This window comes from Notothenia rossii (assembly GCF_949606895.1).
Source record: "Notothenia rossii genome assembly, chromosome: 6".
In the NCBI taxonomy this organism is placed as follows: domain Eukaryota; kingdom Metazoa; phylum Chordata; class Actinopteri; order Perciformes; family Nototheniidae; genus Notothenia; species Notothenia rossii.
This window is the reverse complement of record NC_136909.1, coordinates 23360739-23387390: the sequence shown is the minus strand read 5'-3', so window position 1 is coordinate 23387390 and position 26652 is coordinate 23360739. Positions and strand designations below refer to the sequence as shown.

The 26652-nt window shown below is 40.1% G+C and overlaps 1 protein-coding gene across 7 annotated transcripts in view; it reads left to right on the top strand.

The window, feature by feature from the left end:
• fbxl17 (F-box and leucine-rich repeat protein 17) overlaps positions 1-26652 on the top strand; it is a 206216-nt gene that overhangs the window by 48129 nt on the left and 131435 nt on the right. For all 7 annotated transcript variants that reach the window (XM_079686436.1, XM_079686437.1, XM_079686440.1 and 4 more), the window contains exon 7: positions 21732-21839. In XM_079686436.1, coding sequence (XP_079542562.1) covers positions 21732-21839 — 108 coding nt within the window. The remainder of the gene's footprint in view (positions 1-21731; positions 21840-26652) is intronic.

The following is a 26652-nucleotide window of genomic DNA, read 5'->3' as shown; positions in this document are numbered from 1 at the left end:
GCCCTGAAATGGTTTACATATTTCCAGGTCACTAGTCAGGTGACCTCTCTATACTCTGCTTGTTTTTACTAAGTCTTTCTCTATCTTCTCTCTATCTTTATTTTCTTGTCTTTCTCCTTTTTCCTTGTTTCTTGATGTTTTGTTTTTGCCTCGTTCTCTCTCCCTCTCATTTGTCTCTCTTTATCAGCTCTAACCTGTCTTTTTACTGTCTGTTCTCAACAACAACATAGCACACATAACACACCAATTTGCTCGACTGGCAATGAAGATGGATGAACACATGAGTGAGGAATTGGCTTGTTGTTGCGTCGTCTGCCTCACAACCCTGAGCCTTCCCAAGTCTTTCCCTGTATCACAGACTGTGACTTGGCAATCTGCTCATCAGATAATCTGTCTCATTTAAACTTTTATTTTGTGGAAGTTAAATATTTCGCAGTGGAAGCCTGTTAGGGTAGTGTGTGGGGTGTGCATTGTGTTCACACATGCATTTGTGCGTGTGTGTGTGTGTGTGTGTGTGTGTGTGTGTGTGTGTGTGTGTGTGTGTGTGTGTGTGTCAGGAAAGGCGTTTTGAGTTATGCTTTGCTCTTAGCGATGTCTGTAATTAGCAGTAAAAACCCCAGTGATATGAGCTGGGCTGCTTTTCAAGGTTATTCTTCTGGTCTGCTAAAGTCAAGGAGTCTTTCCGCTCTACTAATTCTTTTGTTCAGCTGTCCAACGTATTTATATCAACTTAAGCCCCTTTATATTCATTTTAAGAATCTGTTAATTAAAAATGTAAGATTTAACATTTGATTTATTCATCATTCTTTTTTAAATATGCTGTTTTAAAATCCTTTATCAAGTGCAACAATTCAATAAAGCCTGTTTCCATCCATCGATGTGGGGCATACATAAAAAAATAATAAAAATAAAATAAAATAAAAAATACAATACATTAAATACATAAATAAATACATTACATAAATTAAACATTAAGCAAAACAAATACATAAGGATTTATAGTGACATTTGTCCATTCACACAGAAAATAACCCTTACATGTATAGACTTATACTAATTCATACAAAAATCAATTCAAATGTGGAAAAAGAAGTCCACAGGACAACATTCTAGGTTTCAGTATTTCTAAATAATGTGTTATCGGTTGGATTCATATGCATACAGATGCTTCGTCCTTGATCCCACTTTGAATGACCTGTGACCTCCATATTCCCTCCCTCAAATCACCTCAACCACGGTTTCTGTTTCATTCATCAAATATTCATCCCATTGAGAGAATTAATAATTTATTATTACAATTCAGAATCAGACATCAGACAATCACCATGAAATAATAATTTCCCATTTGCTCATGACACATTGATAATTCATATATTTCTCCTCACTCTGCTCTCATTTCCCTCCTTTTTTAAATTCCTCTGATCAGCCCAACACCTGGTGAGGGACCGAGTCTGTGTCACTGTGTCCTGTTACCATGGTGATTAGGAGGTTAGGAGCCCCAGAAGGGCCCCTAATAAGGAGGAAACAGGGTGTGAAATTAAGGTTGTAGGACAAATATAGCATCTGTTTTTTAAGCAAGGCTGGGAGGATGGCAGTTTAATGTAAATTGATAGAAAAAAAAGAAACGGCAGGTGGTTTGTACACTCCATTTGAGTTTGAGGGTTTAGCCTGAGATACTGTTGCTGAAAAGAGATTGTTCTCTGATTAAAGTTGTCTTTTTCCCTGAAGCAACTATTTAAGAGAAAAAAAGCACAGTTAATCCTTCCTGACATTACTCTCATTAGTGCTGGGATAGAATTAGACTCGGCATAGTTTGACGTTTTGGGTCAAAGATTTTATCCCTTGTTGTTGCAGCAACACTCCTCAGGACACTGCCAAACGTCTGTCTCACTGGGTGCATTAGTGGCAGACTGAATATAAACATCTGTATCAGCTTCATGCTTGATTCTGCTCCCATGTTTCCCTCAGGGTGAAAGACCAGAAAACTACGTTTCATTTCCTCAAGGGGAAACACCACTTAGAAAGCATGTTGCCTCATCTCCGCTTTCTTCCTTTTCATCCTTTTCTCTTCTGTTCCTTTTTACCCTATGCAAATCAACATTATGCAATATAATATGCAAAATATATGGAAAATGTTTTGCTACATTTTCATGAATCTTGCTTTGAGAGCAGGACCTTGTGATGAATGCCTGAGAGGTTTACAGAAAGAAATATCAGACGTCAATGACTGTAACAGAAGGTCTCGTGTCTCTGTGGTTTTGCTTTATAGAAAGAGCTAACTTTCAAAACTATTGTCGATGTCACTAGCATGGACGTGATTTAAAGATACTGATTTTAATACGCAACAATTTTAAACGACAAAGAAAACAGTATAAAAGAGAATCTTTATTGCCCTTGGTATGCACTAAATCATCAGTTCCAATAAAGGAAAGCCAACAGCAGTTTTTCTTATAATATACACAATCCCGACATGTAATGCAGGCAGGACATTATAGTGGTGACGTTTATTGTTCATCTGTAGAATGTCCTGCTGCGAGGAGATATTGGTCACAATTTAAAAAAAATATATATTTCTGATCTCCTTATCAAACATTTATTTTTCAAATGTAATGTTCATATAGAGCAAATAAATAAAAATAATATCAGCTTGTATATAGCATAACTCATATCAATATCTAACTGCCATACGAATACCTGTTCCACCACAATAAATAAAACAGTTTTAAGTCGATTAGTGCCTGTAAAATATATTGAATGTTTCATAGCCGTTTGATTCATAGTTTGACAAAACAAAAATTAGTAATATTTATATAAAATGCTTATCAAAGTGAAACCCGCCACTGAGTGAAGCTGCTGTCAGAGTTTCCATCTCCAGCCCACTGCCTCTGGATGTTGCAGTTCTGTGATGGCTTTAATGGTGTTGGACAGGTATCGGATTGTGAATCAGTGACCACTGGAGGAAGCTGACCCCAGCTGTCCACCAGCCCATCACTGGGGGCTCCCATCTATTTGTTCTGTTGCTGGATGCCTGTCTTTCCTGGGGGCAATATCCAGCATGCTCCCTGGCTCACAAAGGGATTACCTCAGAAAAAAAAACAGTTGATGAGGGAGACGGCCCGGAGAAGCAGACCACATGTGTGAGCGTTTGATGTTTCCCAACCTTTCTTCAGTGGGTGCTAACTGCAGCATTAAGCTTGGTGCAAAAGACAAGACTGGTCTTTATGTTCCTTTTTATGTGTTTACATTTATACAGTATGTTTTTCTATGCTTCTACTGGTGTGGACTGTTTGAGGATGTTCACAGCAAAACGGGCCGCCGAGTGGCGGGGGGTATCAAAGTCTTAACCCCACTGCATTAATCATAACATGCTGCTAATCCAAGTCTGCAGAGCCTCAAACACTGCCTCTCGTGTGTGTGTGTGTGTGTGTGTGTGTGTGTGTGTGTGTGTGTGTGTGTGTGTGTGTGTGTGTGTGTGTGTGTGTGTGTGTGTGTGTGTGTGTGTGTGTGTGTGTGTGTGTGTGTGTGTGTGTGTGTGTGTGTGTGTGTGTGTGTGTGTGTGTGTGTGTGTGTGTGTGTGTGTGTGTGTGTGTGTGTGTGTGCGCGCGCATTTTTGTGAACATGATGATACCACATCAACAGGGAATGCTTGTTAATAATACATTTGCAGCTTCCCATCTCTGGTCTCTTGCTATTCTCTACTTTCTGGCCTTGAATGCTTCATTCTCTTTTAGTATCTTTCTCGGTCTCTCTCTCATTCTGTTTTATTTTCTCCCCCTTGCTCCCCTCCTGTCTTCAGTTTTGCCTGGAAGTGGTTGCTATTTTTGATAGTTAATGAATCAGCACAGTTAGAATTTACATTGGTCTGCTGCAGTGATGCATTTCTTGTATCGTAACTGCAAATAGGTATTTAAAAAAAAAAAACGATTCGTCTGATGATTATTATTTGTGTTCATTGTTTGGTCTGCAACATCTTTGTAAATATGATCTCAAAAAACATTAGGTTCCTAGAGCATGAGGTGATGTTCCTCAATTGCTTATTCAGTCCGAAGAGTACCCAACACTTTTCAGTTAGGCCTAATAAAAGTCAAAGAATACAAGCAAATCTTACTCACAAGACTGATCTTGGAACTAATCATCAAATAAATGTGTTAAATGTAATAATCTCTTTATAATGTGAGAAAATAGTCAAACTTGCTAATTGCAGTTATACAGTATCCAAGGGGATATCTTCAGATGTCTCTTTTGTGTATGCAGCAGTCCAAAATGTAAATATTTCAATTAAAGCCAGTGAATTTACACATTTCAGAAATAATCATTTATTGGTCAATTAATTATCAATATCAACCAATTGATTAAAAACTAATATTGAGGCACCAATGTCACTAGATTGATATACTTAGAACATTAACATATGCTTTTAATGTATCTTACATAAATCCCTGATAACTTCAATGAGTGAAATAGTGTGTGTGAGTGTTGGTTAATGTGATACAACACGTTTCTGTATGATAGGGCTGCTCGATTATGGCAAAAATCTTAATCTCAATTATTTGGGTCAATAATTGTAATTGCGATTATTAAATGCGATTATTCATTCACTTTGAAAACATCCATTTATTGGAGAAAAAAAATGTGAACAGTATGATTTTAAGTATGTTTATGTTTTTACCCTGAACTTTAAGTATAATTCAACTGAAAAACCAACAAAAAAAAAATAGTATAATAATAATAAAAAAATCATTTTATTTAGATTACGTTGTTCTCACAATCGTTGCAAGCCATAATCGTAATCGCGATTAAAATATGATTTAATTGAGCAGCCCTACTGTGTGATACTTTAGGTCTTTGAAAGTGCTGCTGAAGCACCAAGGACTCTCAGCACCTCCTTTGCTCCTTTTTATATCACAAAGATTGCCTAAGAAAGCACATCTCCGTGTCAACCCCCCGCTGAGCTGACTCTGCAGCGGGCCGTCCCATAATGTCATGTTTTTATGCATCCCTCTAATGCCGCCTATAACTGTGCCACTCTTTTATCCTTCCCTTTGCTTTCTTTTATCATTAGCAGTCTCTAAGCTAAGGCGCCTGGTACTCAAGCTGCAATAGGGGTTATTTTTCTAACTTCGCTCAGTGTTGCACCATGGGAACTGCCCTGCCACAGATTGACCTATCTGTCACTGATACACGGTGTGTCGTTAGAGATTCCTTAGTTGCTTCACGCTGAGGCGATCCCCTCAGTGAAACACCTCACTCTGTTATCAAATAACTGAGGTTATGTTAAGTAACCCAACGTTGTGTCTGATACTTCTCACTCACAAAGACACATGGGCTAAATGCTGAATTAGAGCGCTGGACTGTTGTTTTTTCAACACGATGCGGCCTCTGAGTATGATTTATTCCTTTTTGCACTAGCCTGTGCTGTGGTTACTGTGGAAAAAGAGAATGTATTTACCCCTGGCAGGTTATGTTTTTTGCCCTTGGCAGAGATGCCCTTTTGCTTTACTGTTATTTTCTTTTCTGTTTTCCCCACCATTTTTACTACCACTCTTTTTTTGGGATCCCAAACAAGAAAAAAAAAACACTTCAAAATGTATTCACTTTTAATAGGGTGTAAAATCACTTAGTGTAACAGCAATTGCCAGTATTGATAACACTTTAGAAACCATTAGAAAGGAAATATAGGAAAAGTATGTGCTGTTTAAACTTTGTTTCTTCAACTGCTGTCGTGATTAAATAATCAATAACTTTAACATATATTCATTTAGACACCTCTAATCAAAGACTGTCTTCCAAGCTACATTCACAATGATATAGTGAATTATAAGGCTGAGGAACAACATAATGATTACATACCTGTTTCAAACAAATATTGTCCATTTCAGTATTTCACTAGGCAATCGTGCCTTCACTTCTCAGAGGATTTTGTCTGGGAGATTTTCTCAGATGCAGTCCGAACAACACATATTTAGTTGGAGACTGATCTCAGCCTTTTCAAAATATCCCATTAACTTAACATTAGCAACATCCTTGCAGATGCTTAGCAACTGTGTTGGAATCAAAAACAAAATCCAACCCTGGAGACATTTGCTATTGAAGGCAACCACCATTGGTGAATTTGATAATTTTAATTGACTATATCTATTATTGAGCATTTTGGAAAAATAAATCTTTTGTTTGACTTTTTAAGGATTTAATTGTTGGCCTTTTGCCTTTTATTAAAGAGATAGGACAGATACTGTATATTGGAAAGGGTAAAATAATGTTAAGCAGGAGACTGCAGGTCGGATTTGAACTTGGGTGCGGTAGGGACTCAGTCTTGGTAAATGCTTTACCAGCCCAGCTGTCTTGATAGGGAGATCAAATATTGGTACACCTAATATATTTGAAATGCCTCAACCTAGAGGCACCATGTTATTATGTGAGCTTTGGACGGGGCAGGGCCAGTCTAGCATGCTGATTGCAGTAACTTTATGTTTAGGATACAGACCTACAGTTATACTTCCTTTAAAAGACTGCTATCACCACAAACAACAACCACTGAGGCTAACAACATTCACATTTTTTCATTTTTTTTTCATTGCTACTGTCCCAACACACAGCCAGTGAGTGTTTTAAAGCAAAGTGCTTCCCCATTGAGAGTTCTTGACTTTTTTTCTTGGATTTACAAAAAACACCCTTGTGGAACCGCACTGGTATTTCAATGCCGGCTACAAAAAACATAGGTGCAGAGCAGAAGGGTTCTCAGCCCGAACGCTTAGCTGTCAATAACGATTTAGTGATGACACTCACTGGATATGTGTGTTGGAGCGTGTGTGAGTATTGCTCATACTTCTGAGTGATAATAATTAACCTCTACTTTATAAGTTCTGTATTGCAATTACAGCTCTTCAACTCAAATAGCATACATCTACCTGCAAATGCACTCATACGTGGAGATAGGGCTAATCTCTATCTTGCTGTCAGCACAAGTGTTTGTTTCTATAGAAATGGCAAGAAACACTTTAAACACATTCATTCCACGTGATGTGCTTCTATCTATAGCTACACTCCTGCTGTTCTGTCCCGGTCACTCTTGTAGCTTTCTTTCTCAATTTGTCTTCTTCTATTTTAATTCCGTTCCCTTACGCTCTCTTGTGCTTTCAATCTATCCTTCTCTCTCGTTGCACCCAGGGGAACAATGGCTCTCTAACAACCTTTGCAGAAAGCCTCTGGACCTGAAGATTGAGCATTGTGAGTTGGAAAGCAACGTAAAAGGTCAATTTTAAATGTTTCCACTGGTAAGGCTCAGGTTTGCCAACACCCCAGGCCTTGTTATAAGGCACATTCATTATGCAAGCCATGCTGTGTATGACCTAGCTCCTGTAGAATTACCATTGACGTGGGTAATATGGAAGTGCGTAAAGGTTTAACAGTGACCCCTTAGCCATCTGTGATAGTGTTGAACTAATTAGCCTACCTCTGATGTCTCTCTGTCTCTCTTTCTCTCTTTCTGTCCCCTTCTCTCTCACTGTCAGTTACCATCAGTCTGCTTCACACATACATGCACCAGCACACAGTGGACTTCTATAGCTATCAGCCATTTTAATGGTCGGGTCCCCGTTTAAAATCTGGGCATTAATTGTCAAGTTAAACAGTCATGGCAAAGATAATGGTTCACTCATCTACAGCTTATTATGTAGAGAATAAAGGGGGGGCTAGGCCATGCAGCTTCAAGTAGGAAAACATTTACTGTCACTGCTGTCCCAACCTTTTTTTATATACTAATTTTGGTGTTAGCATATGGCACCTCCTCATCCCTATTTCTCTTGCTGATTCCTTTAGCCATTCAACATCTTGGCTGTCTGAAGTTAGTTTTATAATCACCACTTGACCTCTTGTTTTCCCCAATAGTCAGCATCTATTTAAAGTCAGTAATGACCAGCTGGACGTCTCTATAAACGTCTACGATCAGACTGCAGAATTGGCAAAGTATTGTTTTTTCCCCACCATAAATTCAATGTTTTTTTTATGGCCACTTATTTGGTGTCATATTGTATAATAATTAGGGCTGTCAGTCGATTAAAATATTTAATCGCGATTAATCGCATGATTGTCCATAGTTAATCGCGATTAATTGCAAATTAATCACACATTTTGTATCTGTTCTAAATGTTCCTTAGAGGGATATTTTTCAAGTTTTTTATACTCTTATCAACATATGAGTGGACAAATATGCTTTATGCAAATGTTTATTATCATTTGAACAATGACAAATATTCTCATGAATATTAAACATAAAAACCTCTGAACATTACAAATATTCGCCTCAATTCAACCTGGAACCCCTCTCATATAATACAATGCAATGTGTGTGTGTGTGTGTGTGTGTGTGTGTGTGTGTGTGTGTGTGTGTGTGTGTGTGTGTGTGTGTGTGTGTGTGTGTGTGTGTGTGTGTGTGTGTGTGTGTGTGTGTGTGTGTGTGTGTGTGTGTGTGTGTGTGTGTGTGTGTGTGTGTGTGTGTGTGTGTGTGTGTGTGTGTGTGTGTGTGTGTGTGTGTGTGTGTGTGTGTGTGTGTGTGTGTGTGTGTGATCGTTGGAGCTATGTGCAACTCAAGGCATATGCTCGAACAGGAGCTGTCTGGACGCTGTCTGATCCTTATATCCGTTAGCTCAGCTAGCTAGCACCAGATGCTAACAACAAAAAATACACATGCGTTAATCGCGTTAAAATAATTACTGGCGTTCATTTTTTTTGCGTTATTCACGCGTTAACTTGACAGCCCTAATAATAATCAGTTTTGAGTCAGAACTCTAAAAGAATAAATCGCCACAGGACACAAGGGTTTCTTGTGAAAAACACTTTGTTAGAGGCGTCCTTACATTTGAAATGTATGGAAAAAGCAACTCACATTTCTGTCTCTGACAGCAGATATATGTCACTGTCACTATTCATAGCATCAGCATGAATAATGCCTTGGGAATGAGCTCTGCACACACCGGTAACATGTAACAGCCTTTTAATTTCCCTGCCCTGGGCACTGTCACCTGCCTGGCAATCATCTGCATAACAGAACACTCTGGTAACTCTCCTGACTGTAGATGCGTCCTCATAGAGGTCCTCGAGCTCTAATCATTAAGCTCTAACAGGCAGAGGCTACACACCCAGAGGCCATGAGGGCAGAGGAGGCCGCTACCCTCAAGCCAGCCCCCGGTCTTTCTAGCCTGCTATGACACTGACAAGGTCGAAGGATGTATGGACTACTGTACTGTAGATGGCTTGGAAACAGTTTGCCAGAAATATAGAACCCTAAAATACTTTAAAGGGCCCCTATTATACTGTTTTTCATCAATATATTATAGTTCTCAGATATACAGTGGGGCAAAAAAGTATTTAGTCACCCACCAATTGGGCAAGTTCTCCCACTTAAAAAGATGAGAGAGGCCTGTAATTTTCATCCTAGGTATACCTCAACTATGAGAGACAGAATGAGAAAAAAAAATCCAGAAAATCACATTGTCTGATTTTTAAAGACTTTATTTGCAAATTATGGAGGAAAATAAGTATTTGGTCAATAACAAAAGTTCATCTCAATACTTTGTTATATACCCTTTGTTGGCAATGACAGAGGTCAAACGTTTTCTGTAAGTCTTCCCAAGGTTTTCACACACTGTTGCTGGTATTTTGGCCCATTCCTCCATGCAGATCTCCTCTAGAGCAGTGATGTTTTGGGGCTGTCACTGGGCAACACAGACTTTCAACTCCCTCCAAAGATTTTCTATGGGGTTGAGATCTGGAGACTGGCTAGGCCACTCCGGGACCTTGAAATGCTTCTTACAAAGCCACTCTTTCGTTGCCCGGGCGGTGTGTTTGGGATCATTGTCATGCTGTAAGACCCAGCCACGTTTCATCTTCAATGCCCTTGCTGATGGAAGGAGGTTGTCACTCAAAATCTCACGATACATGGCCCCATTCATTCTTTCCTTTACACGGATCAGTCGTCCTGATCCCTTTGCAGAAAAACAGCTCCAAAGCATGATGTTTCCACCCCCATGTTTCACAGTAGGTATGGTGTTCTTTGGATGCAACTCAGCATTCTTTCTCCTCCAAACACGTCTAGTTGAGTTTTTACCAAAAAGTTATATTTTGGTTTCATCTGACCATATGACATTCTCCCAATCCTCTTCTGGATCATCTAAATGCTCTCTAGCAAACTTCAGACGGGCCTGGACATGTACTGGCTTAAGCAGGGGGACACGTCTGGCACTGCAGGATTAGAGTCTCTGGCGTAGTAGTGTGTTACTGATGGTAGCCTTTGTTACTTTGGTCCCAGCTCTCTGCAGGTCATTGACTAGGTCCCCCCGTGTGGTTCTGAGATTTTTGCTCACCGTTCTTGTGATCATTTTGACCCCACGGGGTGAGATCTTGCGTGGAGCCCCAGATCGAGGGAGATTATCAGTGGTCTTGTATGTCTTCCATTTTCTAATAATTGCTCCCACAGTTGATTTCTTCACACCAAGCTGCTTACCTATTGCAGATTCAGTCTTCCCAGCCTGGTACAGGTCTACAATTTTGTTTCTTGTGTCCTTTGACAGCTCTTTGGTCTTGACCATAGTGGAGTTTGGAGTGTGACTGTTTGAGGTTGTGGACAGGTGTCTTTTATACTGATAACGAGTTCAAACAGGTGCCATTAATACAGTTAACAAGTGGAGGACAGAGGAGGCTCTTAAAGAAGAAGTTACAGGTCTGTGAGAGCCAGAAATCTTGTTTGTTTGTAGGTGGCCAAATACTTATTTCCCACCATAATTTGCAAATAAATTCTTTAATAAATCAGACAATGTGATTTTCTGGATTTTTTTTTTCTCATTTTGTCTCTCATAGTTGAGGTATACCTAGGATACCTATACCCAGGCCTCTCATCTTTTTAAGTGGGAGAACTTGAACAATTGGTGGCTGACTAAATAGTTTTTTGCCCCACTGTATACAAAACATGTCTCTGAAGTGTTTGGCTCGAAATACCAAACGGATCACCCATTGCAGCATCCCATAATCCCTTCTGTTTCAGCCCTGTTTCAAAAGTGCTGATTCTCTGTCTGTTACTTTAGATGAAAATAAGGAGCCACTCCCCACGCCCCTCTGAGAGATATTTGGTTAAAAAGAACACAATGGTGCTCTCGGAGGAGATTCAGGTGATAAGGTGTGTGTGTGTGTGTGTGTGTGTGTGTGTGTGTGTGTGTGTGTGTGTGTGTGTGTGTGTGTGTGTGTGTGTGTGTGTGTGTGTGTGTGTGTGTGTGTGTGTGTGTGTGTGTGTGTGTGTGTGTGTGTGTGTGTGTGTGTGTGTGTGTGTGTGTGTGTGTGTGTGTGTGTGTGGTTATCTTGGTTGGTGATTGGCTAATGGTTACACAAGCCAAAACAATCGTTATGACACTTTCAGAATCTTTTTACACAGAGGGGAAACATGTTTATATATAAAAGACATGACAAAGTGGATTTCGCACAATAGGTCCCCTTTAATATTGCTCCCACTGGATAATTAAACAACATCAGTTGCAATCGGTCAATTGGTCACTATTCAAATCATTGAATGGAACTACTGTAATCATAAAGACCAATGACAAGGCGAAACTTCAAATACAAAATTAAAGGACTCGCAATTTCTGTTCACACCAGACATACTTGTATGCTCCCCCATCCAGTAGTTCCCCTGCGTTCAGGAAACATGTTTCTTTCACTTCCCTCCTGTCTCTGCTCCATCCGTCTGCGTCTGCCTGATCTCTCTCTGATCATCCTGTTTGTCTGGAAGCTTTCCTTTGTGTCTGGAAACTAAGGAAAGAAAGTGGCACCTGTCTTTTGTTTTTTAGGGCATGGCTTGTATAAAGTGTGACAAGGGAGCAGTTTAGTGTAGTGAGGTGTGAATATTGTAAGAAGTCAACTTTTTTAACATCAAGAGAAGATAAGCTGATGGCTCACCCAAACAGTGGGGAAGAAAATGCAAGAGTTTCAAACTAATGATGGTGCTCAACCCTTTGCTATGTTTTGTTATAGCACTTAAAACGGGTGCTGAGAGACGGATGTCTGGAATCAATAAAGGGCCCACTCCTACACATATTGTCAGCTCAAAGTTTGTTTACATTCTGTCAGAAGACAAGTGATGGAGCCTTTACTCACAATGACTGTACAGTTTACAGTGCTTCAACTGTACTCGTTGATATCATTTTCTATAGGGAGTTAACAGCAGCAACTTGGCAAGAGAAAGACTCTTCTAAATTAGAACCAGGGGTTCTTAATCTTTATAAATTATCAAGAGTAACTTGTGCTCAACTTGATTTCTTGCAAACTGGATTTCAACGATTTACTGTTGAGAAGTGAAAAGAAAGGTGGCTAGACAGGAGAGAAGAGGTGGAACATAAAAAAATAAAAAAACAAGGAAAGAAAATAAAGAGGCTGTTAGGATTTATAGTTATTTAAATGGATACTAACGGTGATACCTAACAACCTAAAGTATGTGGTCATTCATGTGATATAACGTTTTTTGACCAGTAGTTTCTTGGTAATTATCTAGTGCACATCAATTTTGTATCTTTGTATAATGTGATTAACAGGAAGCACCCAAGGTTATCCACACAAATGATGTCTTGATTAAGCAGTTGTCGGGGAAAACCCCACAGCAAGGCCATGTTGAGATTTAAGATTAAGATATGAGATTACAAATGTAATCCACAAGGGCTCTGGGCTAGCGATTCATATTCTTTGCAAAGTTGCATATTTTCCTATTTACAAATTCTTTCTGACATTCACACACACCACTTGAGGCTTTCTCATATTTGCTGAATAGCGTATTTAGCAAGGATTAACATCAAAGATCCACCCACAAGATCAATGTCATCTGAGAGAAACTCAAAGGTTCTGAAAACCGATGTTTTCCCTGAGAGAGCATTGAAGCTGTTGTTTGTTTGCTGTCTTGTTGATTCTCTCAGCTGTTGCCAGCTCCCGCTCCATACCTTCAGCACTGTGTCGATAAGAAGAGGCAGCGGTTCCCTGCATACACTGCTGAGCAGAACAATCCAATATGGGCCATAGCGGTAACGCCGGGCATTGATGGGAACGTCACTACGCCACTCGCTCTGTTCCAGGTCCATGGTCAAATAGGCCTCTTTAAGTTCCTATTTTTCATCATTAGCATCAGACATAAAACTGATCTTTAAGTAAAGCTTAAAGTGTTAAAAGTCAATTTCAGGCCCACCTTGATAGATTGTTCTGCGCAGTTACCATGGGAACAGTGAAGGGTTTAAAGGTTAAGTGTTGTGCAGACCAAAGTCTTTCTTAGTGGTTTCCACTTCTGCCTTGGGAAACTTGGGTATGCCAGCAGGAGTATTATTATTAAACATACTATGACATTTACATTCTAAATACCTTTTCAAGTTTTCTTATCAGTCTCAACCATGGTCACCATAAGTTATGTAATATTTTGGTCAGTGAAGTTTGCTGAGATAAAGGTAAGGTCAACAATGAAACTAATTCTTGATTACATTTCCATAAAAGACATTAGACAAGCATAATCTTATGTACTAATGCCATGTCCATTGTAATTGGTTCAACGTCTTTAAATGTCAGTGACAGCTTTTAAAAGTTGATGAGTGTAGACTTGTGTCGTGTTGTTTAGAAACAAAAGCTGAAGGGCAAGCTGGTTAATTGATGGCTTGCTTTAGGCAGAGTGAAAAGGTTTAGAAGCAGCATTTCCAATAAGGCATTTGGAATCCTGTAGAGTGTACAAAGAAGAGGGAGTTGTTTGTGTCTGTTATGACAGTGTCTTTTGTGGTTGTTTTGTAAAATGGTTATCGAACACAACCAGTTTGTACTTCTTTTGAATGCCAAACTCGCACTGTGCTGTACATGCTGCTGGACCTTTCCGCTTTAGAGAGGGTTTGTCAAAACAGGAACCATCAAAGCAAAAAAACTAGCCTGCATTTGTATTGCTCTATGGCCTGAGGCCTTGCATATAGTGAAAGCACAGAGCCATAGAACTAATATGGTAAGTTGACATTGAGGATGAGCCCTTGACTGAAAATGTTCACATTCTGGGATTTAAACTCAAGAGAGGTGTTAGAGGACTTCAACAATGTGGCATAATAACAGTTCCCGCTTTGCATTTAAAGGATGAGATTTGACATTTCTGCTTCCCCTGAAGTAGTGTTTGATTTTGTTTGACATGCTTCAAAGATGTATTGATATGTCGCTTGGGAACAAAGACACACTAGGATTTGAAGCCTCAAGAGAACTGATGGAAGATTTTCACAATGTGGTGTAATGACTTTGCATTTAATGGACTAAAGTATGTCTTTTAGGCTTCCTCCGCAGTAGCAGCTTCTGATTTCTGTCTGACACGCAACAAAGCATTATTGATCCTTAGGGAAAAAGGCAGATAACAAAAGCTCTTCTTCATCTCATGGTTAGTGCTATGAAGAGGTCTCTGGAAGCCAACACTCACCCCCTGCCCACATACTTGTCTCTGCAATTACACATGAACACAGCCACATCGAGATAAGACAGTGTGTGAAACTCCTGAGGGAACCGAGGGCTTAAGCCACTGAATAAATGACAGGTAATTTTCAGTTGAGAGTGGAGCGTACAGACGAGTGAGGCGATCAATCACTTTGGCGATCACCCATGCAGACTTCAGTCCTCCCTGGCATCATCAAGGCTGATGACAACGAGACAAGATTGCTTGACAAGTGTGTGTGAGAGAGAGAAGTGTGTACTGTGAATATGTGGAGATAGCACATTAATTGATTTCCGTTAAAAACGCATGCAATGCTGCCTTTGTTCAGGCAATGAAGTAGCTCCTGCTAGGCAGGCAGCAGTTACTTTTTTCTCAAGATATGTGAAAAGGATAGGGCAAGTTTTTCATGGATTTCTTTCCCAAGTGTGTCTGAGATGACCACAGCTGGAGGAAAGTGGATCTATTGATCCTGGGAGTTTTCATTTTCCAAACAGTCATCTTTCAGAGACAGTTTTCGATTTTTGAAAAATATACAGTGTGCTTGTCAGACCATTTTATGGCCTTTTTTATGGTCAGTATACAGTGGAGAGATGGAAAGAATCCCTGGGTATGTGTTATGTGGGGAAAGTGGAAGGCCATACTCCTCTTCATCGTAGCTCTAGCTCATATAACTTGATTACATTTTTAAAGGTTTAAGCCTGTTTTGTAAATCAAAAAAGGCAAACATTTGTTTTGATCCAGGTTCTTATATGTAAAGATGTTTTACTGATACACATGATAGATCTGGATTTGGACTATAGTTGAAATAAAACCACACATTTAAATCCATCACTGGGCATTTTCTTTCACAGTTTTCTGGCATTTCACAGAAAAATACCTTTATCCGTTGATCATGGAAATAATTTGCAGATTCATCAATAATGAAAAGAACAATTATTTGCAGCCTTGCTTAAATTCTACATTCATCATAAATAACAAATCCTTCTTAAATGTGGTTTGTCACTAACTACGTACGACTCATTTGTTTAGCATCTGACTTGCCCTCGGTTTTCAGTTTTTCTATTTAAATGGTGTGAGAGCCTTTTGCTTGCTTTGTGTTACACATTGGCCTTCTGACCATGCTTTGCTTTTTCCTGCAATTTACAGCAGAAAATAATGAGCTTGACGAAGGTTAAGAGAGGCAAAACAACTGTGGGATTGAAAAAATCCCCAGTGAGACTGAGAGAGTGTCACAGGCTCTTAGTTTACAAAACAAAATACCCACTTCCCAGCGTGGCATCACAAGTAGTGGAGTGTAAGGGAGATGGTTCTGTCCTCGCTGACAGTTGTTGCCTGGTGTTGCCCAGCAGCAGGTCACCGTAACACCACACACACATGCAGAACCCCGCTGGTGGTTAAAGGTCTGCTTTATGTGATGACTTGACGCTACACATGTACACACACATGACACACACACTTCTGTGAAGACATGGGTGGGCGTCAAAGAGCAACCTATCCTGTTTCTACTTAAATGTGAGTGCAAACAAAAATGACTTCCAACTGTTTTATAAAGTTCACCATTAAACAGTCTGGTTTTTATAATACCGGCCATGCCTGTTCATTTAATTAGATTATTAAAAAGAAATGCGGTCATGAATATAGGCCAATTATCTTATAATGCTAATACGCTGAGTCACTTTTAGAAGTCCAATCATAAAAATCAAAATGAATTATTGGGAATAGTATTTAATTTACTTTGAAGACTAACCTATGATATTTTTCGGAGGATTTCCTGCAAACTGGCAATGAAGCGACTTCTTATGCAAAGCCGCTGGATAGGCATGAAGATGGATTGTTAATAGAATGTGTTGCAGTGTATTCAGTAATCATTATTAATCTATGTGTCGGCGGATTCTTTCTCAGCTCGGCATAGTGTTTATAAAGCTCGGTTAATTAGACTGATTGATTAGATGGTGGTGATTCAGAGCTCTCATCAAAGCTCCTCATCCCGTCAGGCCTCTAATAAGATCAGATTGTTCTCATATACACGTATACTCCCCTGCACACACACCCACAACCCCCACACACACACACACACCTATGGCTTGTTTGGCCTGTCATACCACCTCTCCATCTTTTTCACCTCCTGTTTGTCACATCTATATTCAGAGAGCGTTTACATGCATGAAACAGGCAGCCGAGCTTGCCAAAGCAATACACCGAAGACTAGAAGGTACATTATGTTAACATGAAAATATTGCAAATCTCTCATCCCCCCTCCTCTCTTCTTCCTCTCCCCCCTGCCCTTCTCCCCTGTCTCTCACTGTGATCCATCCTGTGTTCCTGTCTCAACCCCTCTCATAAATATGACAAGTCCCTCTGTTTTAGCCAAGGAAAACATCTCTCTGGATAGCTGGCGAACAAGGACCTCACATCTGTGTAGACTCAACTTTGTACTCGGCCCATGTGTCTGCCGCATCTGTATCTCTCTATGTCTTTGTGAATGTGTCTGTATGTGTGCTCATATCACAGCATTGTTTTCCTGCAGATTTAAATGTGAATGCTAAAGCTTTAGTACTTGTATTCTGCGATGCTTTGCTGATGAATACACACACGTAGCTCCAAGCAACAACCGCCTTGCACTTAGTGCACAGTGCCTGCTCATCAGTACAGAGACAGCACAGTAAAGAGACTCTCCCTCGCTGTAGTAAAACTTTATGACTTTCCATGTTGCTTTTGTCTCCAGGCATCGGATATTACAGAGGATGATAAGTATTCATTTAGATTTTTGCCAGATCACCAGTCCTTAGCGTCAATACAGCTCATCTGAGCTCTTTAAAAAAAGAGTTTGGTGTGTGTCTGTGTGTGTGTGTGCATGACTTCATGAGTGGGCACCTAAGTTTATGCATGTGTGTATTCCAAGGTTGTGATGAACCCACTGCAATATCACCCCTAAGAGGGTATTTATGGAGAAAATGATTACCTTGGAAAGAACAGAACTTTGATGAAAATCGTCCCACTTCAATTTGTACCTCGTAGGCCTGCAGTTTGAGACCTTGTTTATGGGTAATATTGGAAACCTGTAATATCATTCTGTAACCAACAACTCAAATGAAGACATGATTATATTCAGTAGCCTGAGTTCAAACATCTTTGTCACTGTAAAATAGCAGTGTATGTTTTTTTGTTTCAAATTGGTAAAAGGACCAATGCAATCCTTTTTATTGTCTTCTTTTTCTAAGGTTTCTTCATTTAAATGTTTTGGTTTGAACATAACATTAGGCTCAACCTAAGGTGACTTTGTAATCCTACCCTATCCTTACCTTAGCTAAGCAAAAAGCAAAGACTATGTTGTTTCATGAGGCCTTATACTGTATATCAAATCAAATCAGGTTTTATTTATATAGCACATTTTAAAAACGATTTTTGGTCGAGCCAAAGTGCTGTACATGCAAATAATAAATAACACATTACTACAATCGCAAAACAGAAGACAATAAATTACAACAGCAAATCTAAAAAATCAAACACAGGAAAATGTCATGAGTCGTGCTCCGTGCTATCCTTGGTATCTGCTTAGACTAAACTGGACGGCTGGCCCAAGTGGCTCGATAATTGGTTTCTTCTAAATGCCATGGCCCTCCCAGTTGTCCAACAACCATCCCTATTAGTTCCACTTGTCTCACGAATACCCATTCATTAGCAACCCCTCTTGTATCAGATCATTTTACACACTTGTGCCTGGTCTGAGAACTTCATAATGATGGTGTCCATGCTATCTTCATTGTAATACTGTAAAGTAGTTGTGTGTTCGAGATGGTGTTAAGCCATTGTACCCTGCTCGGTTGTTTTTGTTGGTGAGAATTGTCCGGTTTTAAACGAGGCTAGGTTGAAGGGGAGAACAAACTATTGAACAAAGGATGAACGGGATTAAAGGCAATCTGCTTTGGTCTTTCTCTGTTTACATCTCTTTTCCCTGTGCATTTGATGTAGTCAAACGAGTCGTATGATAGACAATATTGACGGGCTTAAATGCCCTTATTGGATGAGAAGTGGCCCCTGGGTGCTGCCCCAGCGTTTTGTGAGAACTGAGTGCCAGACAAAAACCACACACTCACATACAGCATTACTTCTTTTTGCTACCCCAGCACTCTGAACAATTACCTTCCAGCTCTTTAAGACACGTACACATGAAGGCTATCTTTATCACTGCAATGTTTCCACCATTCCAGCCCACTTTTTGCCTGCTTTCCTTACCTCCTTCACCCAGAGACCATTAAACTAGATCCCTTCTAAAAGGCTTTAAGGCCTCTCTTGGCTAGCCACTTCTTCTCCAAAAGCCCTGCCATGGCTCTTTTCATGTTTTTAAATCAAAGTCCATGAAAGGTTGAGGGGGAAGCAAGGAGAAATTTGGGAGGAGTTTTTGTTTTTGTGGGTTGGAGACAAATCTAGTTTCAAACCCATATGGTGTTACGCGCGCACACACGCACACGCACACGCACACACACAATCTGATACGGTACATGCCCTCCTGGTCTGTTCTGCTCTAGTGACATGTGTTTCTCTGTCTCCCCTCTCACCTGCTCAAAGTTACAGTAGATGTGTAACCTGCTGTCTTTCTTTTTGTGTGTTATGCTTCTCACATTTAAATGTACCGGTACTCATAAACAGACACTCACTCTCACACAACTGTAACCGCACACTTTTACACCACAAACACCAGTAATACAGGCGGTTCAGAGGTGGCCTCTGCTGTGATTGGTTTGCTTCTCTTGCAGACGGTTCTGATTCAAGGATCATGGCGGTGTGTGGCTTTTTGATACTGCTGGTAGTCAACCCTGAAAATGTTTTCCTTGATGTTTTTTTGGCAGAGGCCATGTTGGTGGGAGCTCTGGCCAGCTCACTTCACCTGCCAGCTGCTCTGCTCAGACTGGTCCTTCTGGAGGCTTTTCTTTAAGTTTGATACTCAAAAAGACAACTCTGCTCTACTCCTCCGCCTCTCTCCACATGGCCCAGCAGATCAGGTTCCATATGCATCAGTGTCTCCGAGTGGGAGCGCTGACTCACCTTCACTTAATCTTTTCTGACTGCAGGGAGCTGTGTGGGTCCAAACCTGAGGCTAAGAATATTAAGGTGCATCCAGTTATTGATTGCTCTAAAAAACTGTTCTGTTCAAAACTAGCAAGTACACGGAGACTACAACTTGTTCTCACAGCTTTCCAGGGTCAACTGTTCTTTTTGATACGTTTTTTTTAAACTTTTGTAGCAGGGTTTTTCTAAATGGCGCAACATACAGACACTGGAAAGAGGTAGGATCCTGTTCAATAGGGGGGTAACAAAAGTAATACAAAATCGTTTAAAGGTGCCGTAAATAAAAAGTCAGGACAATAAGACAAATCCTCTTGGGACCATGAATGCCTGTTGACAATGTTTACCTCATTATTCATAGTTAAAATATTTACATCTGTACTGAAGTGAAATACTGAAAATAGTAACATGTTTAGACAAAATGTCATACCTTAGATGGCTCTATGCCTGCAGCTCCTCCTCAATTCTCATTTCTGCTCCAAACACATTTCCACTGCCTCACCTGTGAAAGGAAATCCTTTATAGTCATTAATTTATGAACCATTTTGCAATTTACAAGCACTTTGGCTTCTTTCTGGTAAGGTGAGAAACCAACCTTTGAACTTCACAAGAGTTATAGGAGGTGTTTTACCCAGATAAGCCATACTGTATGGGACTTGGTGAGAGATAAATGGAGACCTTGTTCTGTCTTTTTGTGACTTTTTCCCTCGCTGTCTCTGGGTTTTCCATCTTCCTCTGCTTCGACTCAGCAACCTTTAAGGCACAACAGAAGGGGGGAGGAAGGCAGTGAGACAGGGAGAAATAGATAAGAACTGTATAGTGCTCAATTAGGACCACGGCTTACAAATAGGAGTGTCATTGTAATAGGTAGGGCTTCAAACAGACCTGTGAGAACGCCAGGCCGTGGCTGAACAGAAGCAGCAGGGACCTTTCACTTTCAATACAAACACACAAATACTCCAACCCAAATATAAAGCTCACAAAGGGAATGGCTAAACTGCATAGCGCATTGTAACATTGGTGCACTTTTCAGCTATAACTATCTGGGATATTATATCAGTCATACATATATGATAGATGATACAGTGTTGTTCCTGTAATCTTAATTTTGTAAACTTGAGTTTTTTAACCATTGACCATTTTTTTTTAAATTCTGGAATTCCAGGATGACTTTCAAATGAAACTACGTTTTGGTTTTGGCGTTCATTATACCAGCTTACAAGCTCCACCCACTGTGAATCTTCATTTACTTTTTAGGATTCTTAAATATTTGTATATTACATGTAGAAGTGTTTTTGAGTAAACCATTGGGTATTAGTTCTTGAAAAGTGTTCCAATAATTCCATCTTTTAACCAGGGATGCCTCTAAATGTTCTTTGATGATTGTTTTTCTTTGTTTCCCGGTTAATCAAAGCCTTTAGTCATTTGTATCTCTTTTGTCTCCTTCCTCTTATCTTACAAAGTCTTTTTGACGATTGAAGAGTTTGAGGAAACACTGAGGAAGGTTTCAGAGAGGACTAACAATCTCCCACAAATTGTTGCAGTGCTGAGTGTGATGAGGGAGTCATCAATACCCATATTGATGACTACAGTGAAAGCTGGTGGAAATGTTCCCTATTGATCTTTGATCCATTATGAGCTGTTAGTAGACGGCTGGGTGAAGGATGGAGAACGGTCCATCCATCATAGGTTGACGCCCACGCTGCTTGGCAGACGAGCTCTTTTGGTTGTTTTGTCCGTTATCCTCCTCCTTCTCCTCTCCCCTTGTGATCCCCCTTTTTTCTTCTGTCCGTCAAATGTATATCATGCAAATTACTGTCAAGTTCAGCTTTCTTCTCTCTAAACTTTCCTACTAAGGTAGAAAAAGCAATTTATTTTCAACATAAATGTCATATATTGATGCTGGAAATGTGAATTAATGACCCATTTTCAAACTGTAATATGCATTTGACGCGGTATTTTAGAAGAAAAAACTTGTGAAATCTAGTTGCCACATGAATAAAATGTATTGGGCATGTGAAAAAAAAAAAGACTTTAATCTCAGAATTATGATTTTTTTCCCCAAAACAAAACGTCTTTTAATTTGGCCCTAATCCTCTTCCGTACATCTACTTTAACCATGCATATTAATATTTGCTTTACCCGTGATGCTAAACTTTTTCTCTCCCTCTTCTCTCCCTTTTATTGTCAGGTCACTGATCGGTCTGTGCGAGCGGTTGCTGAGCATTGTCCTGAGCTGCAGTTTGTTGGCTTCATGGGATGCCCGGTGACCTCTCAGGGAGTCATCCATCTCACTGCGGTTAGTGTCACTCACTCATATAGCTCCTTGGACCCATACTTGTTACTTATTACAAGAACTCAACTCATGTCTTTACTTGCATACAAAATGAAGATACTTTAGATCCTCTATCTCTGTTGAAAGAGGGTTAATTTCAGTCAACAATTTCACTTTTTTGAAGTAATTACTCGTATCAGTAAATGTCAACAGAAATGTCAAGACTTTTGTTTAATCCTGTTACCGTGGGCCAGCTCTCTACGTTGCTGCAGGCCATGCATCGTCTCCAGGGGGGCAAATGACTTTTCGAGGGTAAACGTACGACATCGCTGGGTATTTTTTATCTCAGACTTAGTTTTGAAGTTATTTCGTGTTAACTTTTTAAATCTCATGAAAGCCTAATGAGATGAATCCTAATAATACGCTGCTGTTCTGGCTACACCCTGCTGTTTGGATATTACCATGCTAATGAGCAGGGCTCCCTGGTTTAAAGATGTTCCGTGCCATATAAACATGGACACACATGCACTCACACCGTGATTGCTTGAATTTAATCCATCAGGAAATACAGCACCCTGCTTTTCTTCAGATTTGTTTCCTTTCCCCAACATAACATCCATCTAGAGTGCACCTATGTATAAGTGTGCAGGGGTTGTGCACATCCATGTGTGCCTGTGTATTACAATTCGATTTGTTTTTGATGTACTTGGGGGTACACGCAAGTCTGAACGTACCCTTGTGGGCTACGTGTGCCCATTCCTCCTCAAATGCAATTACAGTTGTGTTAATAGGACTGAGACACCCGATGCCACGCTGCATTATTAGATTAAACAGCAGATTAATTTGTGCTCATGGTTTTGGCCCCCTATCATCTATGCAGCCCCCACTGACCTTGGCCAGTGTGTTGTAGACAGACAGTAATGAAGCCAGCCAGTCATAACAGCATTAGCATACCTGGAGGTGGACGCATACACATCCGCCCACACGCAGTCTAGCACACACTCATTATTATTTATTACAGTATTAACCAAGGTGAAGTTTTAGAAGTTCAGGTGAGCAAGTTAATAATGCTGATAATATTTGTATTTTAAAGCTTCTGCTGTTTAAACAAAAAAATAACTTTATAGGTTTTTCTGTACTTTTTTCCAAACATTTTTAGGTTGGGGGTTTTAACAGGACAGACACCAGAGATACATGTAGAACCCCACTTTCAATCTTATACAAATTGATACAAGAAGTAATGTCACATATATAAAAAAACCTCTCCAAAATGATACTACTATACAAACATGGAGACTATGCATTTTTAACCCCACACCTCTGATGCAAAGCAATATAACTGTTCTGTTGTGAAGTCCACTTTCATGATCCCTATAAAGTAATTGTTGACGCTTTCATTAAGTTGTTGATTTAATTATATTTTTAAGCATTGAGGTGAGTGGTGCAGTACAACACCACCAATTTGAATACGTCCTTATAGAGCCATCGACCACTGAACACATTTTAGAACGGAAATGCCAAACAAAGTTTAGCAACCATTGCATAGCATGTTAAATACAGAGCTAAGAAGTGCATTATTCAACTCAATCGAGTCAAATTGAATTTAGTTTCACTCGTCCTGACACTTCCAGAATCATTGATGGTTGTGGTCCGAAGTGGGCTGTAACCACACCCTCCAGTGATGCCACAGTGTACAAACACACCCTGCTATACACATCTACATCCCTGCAGCAAGGCGTTGGAGCTGAGCAATTAGGCAACTGATGAATTAAGAGTTTATGTAAATAAATATTATAGGTTGATTTTTATTTTTATTACACTTTTTTTTAAATCAGTCTCAAAAACCTGTCAGTTTTGCCTCACCAGCATTTACAGAACACATACTTTGCCCACCTAAAAGGGTTATTAATCAAACACAGATTTAGTCAACCACTTAGATACTTCATTTCTAAGATAATAACACTTGAATCGTGATGAGGCATAAATGTTTCAAAGACCACATTCATTTGATCTGTACAGATTTAGAGTCAAATCACAGCTCTCTTTGTATCTGTCATTTCAGCCTGGAGTCCCTCTCTGGTTCTCTACTTCCTCTCTCCATCCCTCTATAATCTCTGACAGTAATTATCTCGTTTAGCAGTTGATGTATCCTCTCATTCATTCCCACTTGGTCCCATCCAGTGTCAATTGAAAATCATATTCTGGCGTTTGGAATCGTTGCATTTCTGATGACTCCGTGGACCTGCATGTGATTTCAGGACTGCTCTCTTGTTCGATTATGAGACTCTCACTCCCACTTCTTTTCTTCCTCGATTGCTCTTTCTCTTGCTGATAATCTTCCCAACCTCCTAACTTGCTATTCAGCCACCACCAGAAAAAAAGCGAAGAAAATCCATTACTTTTATTAACTTATTTTATATGACACACTCATTTCAGATTGATATTCTTTTTTCATACCGACTTCTCGCAAATTAGGGTTTGAGGAAATCAATTGAAATCGTATTTTCTTAATCAAGTGAGCTGATGGTTGAAATAGGCCACCCACGGTGTTGAGTTTGATGCCGATGGTCTGTAGAGTAAACTGTAAAGCTGTGATATTTATGCTCCTAATGCTTTTCAGTCTTTCAGTCCTACGGCAGCTCAGTGGTTCCTCTGTGTTGTGATAAATCATCATCCTGTTAGCGACTAAAAAGGAAAATCAAGATTGTCTGCTGTCTGAAAGAATAAAGGATGCTAATCGAAAACAAGCGTTCTAACACTTTCCTTACTGCTTGAAAATGAGATATTACAAACGGCTTTAAATGTCAAAACAAAAGAAAGGATTTTAAAGCAGACGTGCATCTGATGTGGTCTTCTGTGTTGGCGTGCTAGGGATCCTCTGTACATTGTTATTTATGGTCGGTGTTGAGATTGAAGCTCAGAGCCAGCTCTAAGCCCTTGACATTAATAATAGTTTTATTGATGAGGTTGTCACATCCCAAGGCTGTGTAATGGATACAAAACGTGTTGGGGTAGAGGCTTTGTGGGGGTCCCAGAGCATTCAGTGGTTTGTTTGCAACTCATTTGACGACTTTCTATGTGTTTTTGTGGTCCTGTATGATATTAATCATTCTCCTCATTTAGTCCTCAGGCGCTCTATTCTTTAGTCAAGCCTGTGACCAGCCCCAGAGGTGGAAGTGCAATAGATTTATGGAGGTGTTGGCCATTATAAAAAGGGTGGAAGGCATCACTTTGCAAGCATGAGTGTGATCTGTGTGTGTGTGTATGATGAAAGGGATTTATGTGTGTTTCAGAAGTGGGTGACATACTGCATTTTCTGTGCTCTCTCTCTGCTTCTCAGCCTCTGTGACACGGACAGAGACATTATCCCTCTCTTTGAACAGTGCTGTTACCTGTTGTCTCTCTACGCTTTTGGTGTTTGTCAATCTCTGTGTGTATTTTTTTTCTATCTTCTATACTAGTGTGTTTTTTTTCTACACACTCTCGCACCGTCCCTCCATCTTCCTGTCAAGCGCCGCTCTTTTCTTCTGGTAGTGATTAAGTCCAAGGTCGGCTGTATCAGAGAGTCAGTGTTTGAGAGCAGCTCTGGGTGCCAGAGAGCCTTCATTTCTCGACCCTTAGATGTCCCACTGATGGCTTCCCTTTGCTTGTCATTTCTACCCACAATGCCCCTCCTCATACATCAGCCTATCATTGCCCTTAAGACACTGTGGGCCTCAAAATGCTTTTTTGTATGTGTGGAAGTTCCCACCCCCGGGAGAGCGGGCCAACGACATAACAAATGAACAGACTGTTGAAGAATGTGTCAGAAATGAAAAGAGATATATTTGGAGACTTTGATAGTGATGTGTTGTCTTTATGATGTGCAGATCTGGGATGTTTCTGGTCTTAATGTTGGCTCTTGTAGATTAATTCAGCCGTGCCGCTTCAGTGTTTTCCTTCTTTCTTCTCCAGACTAAAAAGCTGAGACCTTCAATAAATGCACACTAAATTTGACAGGTTTTGGACCGTGGGCAATACCTCATTCTCTCTCTGTGTTTATGAGCAAATAAAACAGTCTGGGAAAGGGACAGGGAAGCTATGTAATTTCTCAACCAGAATCATATGTTCTATCCATTCCCGTGGTTTAGTGTCGTAGCATATACTTGCAGCATTGAAGTTCAGATTTAGCCTACAACCTCTTAAGAAATAGGAAAAACAAGAGAAACATTTAAGAAAATTATTTATTTTCCCATTTTCATTTGAAAATGCCCACAACCTTAGGTTAGGAAAGCGGTTTTGAAGTTTTGAAATACAAAAGGTTAAGATGCAGGTCTTCACCCACTGTCACCTTCACACCTTCCACTCCACCAGCCCCTCCCCACATTGGATGATTGGTGTCTGGCTTTGCTGTAGTCTGCTGGACCCTTATCTCCTCCCTCTGACTGGAGCACAGGAAGTACATAATCACAGTGCCCTGTGTCATACTGATAACTCCCAGCACAAACCGGGGAAGTGTCAGTGTGTGTGTGTGTGTGTGAGTTCATTTCTATTTGTACCTTTTCCTATGTACAAATGTCTGTGTGTGACTGTGTACGTGCACGTCTGTATTGTGTCTCAGGGGTGGTGGAGAGGATAAAGGGGAGACGAAAGAGCATAGGGGATTTAGAGGAAGAAAGGTAATGGGGTTGTGGGGGTCGCAAAATGAGTTGAAATTGTAATAATAATTTTCTTCACTGCTGTATGGAGGAGATTGGGGATTTATGAATATAATGAGCAAAGAAGAGCCTAAGGATGATGTGTGTCTCTCGCAAGAGTAATTGAAGAATAATTCTTTTGGCTCTAAGACTTTTAACCC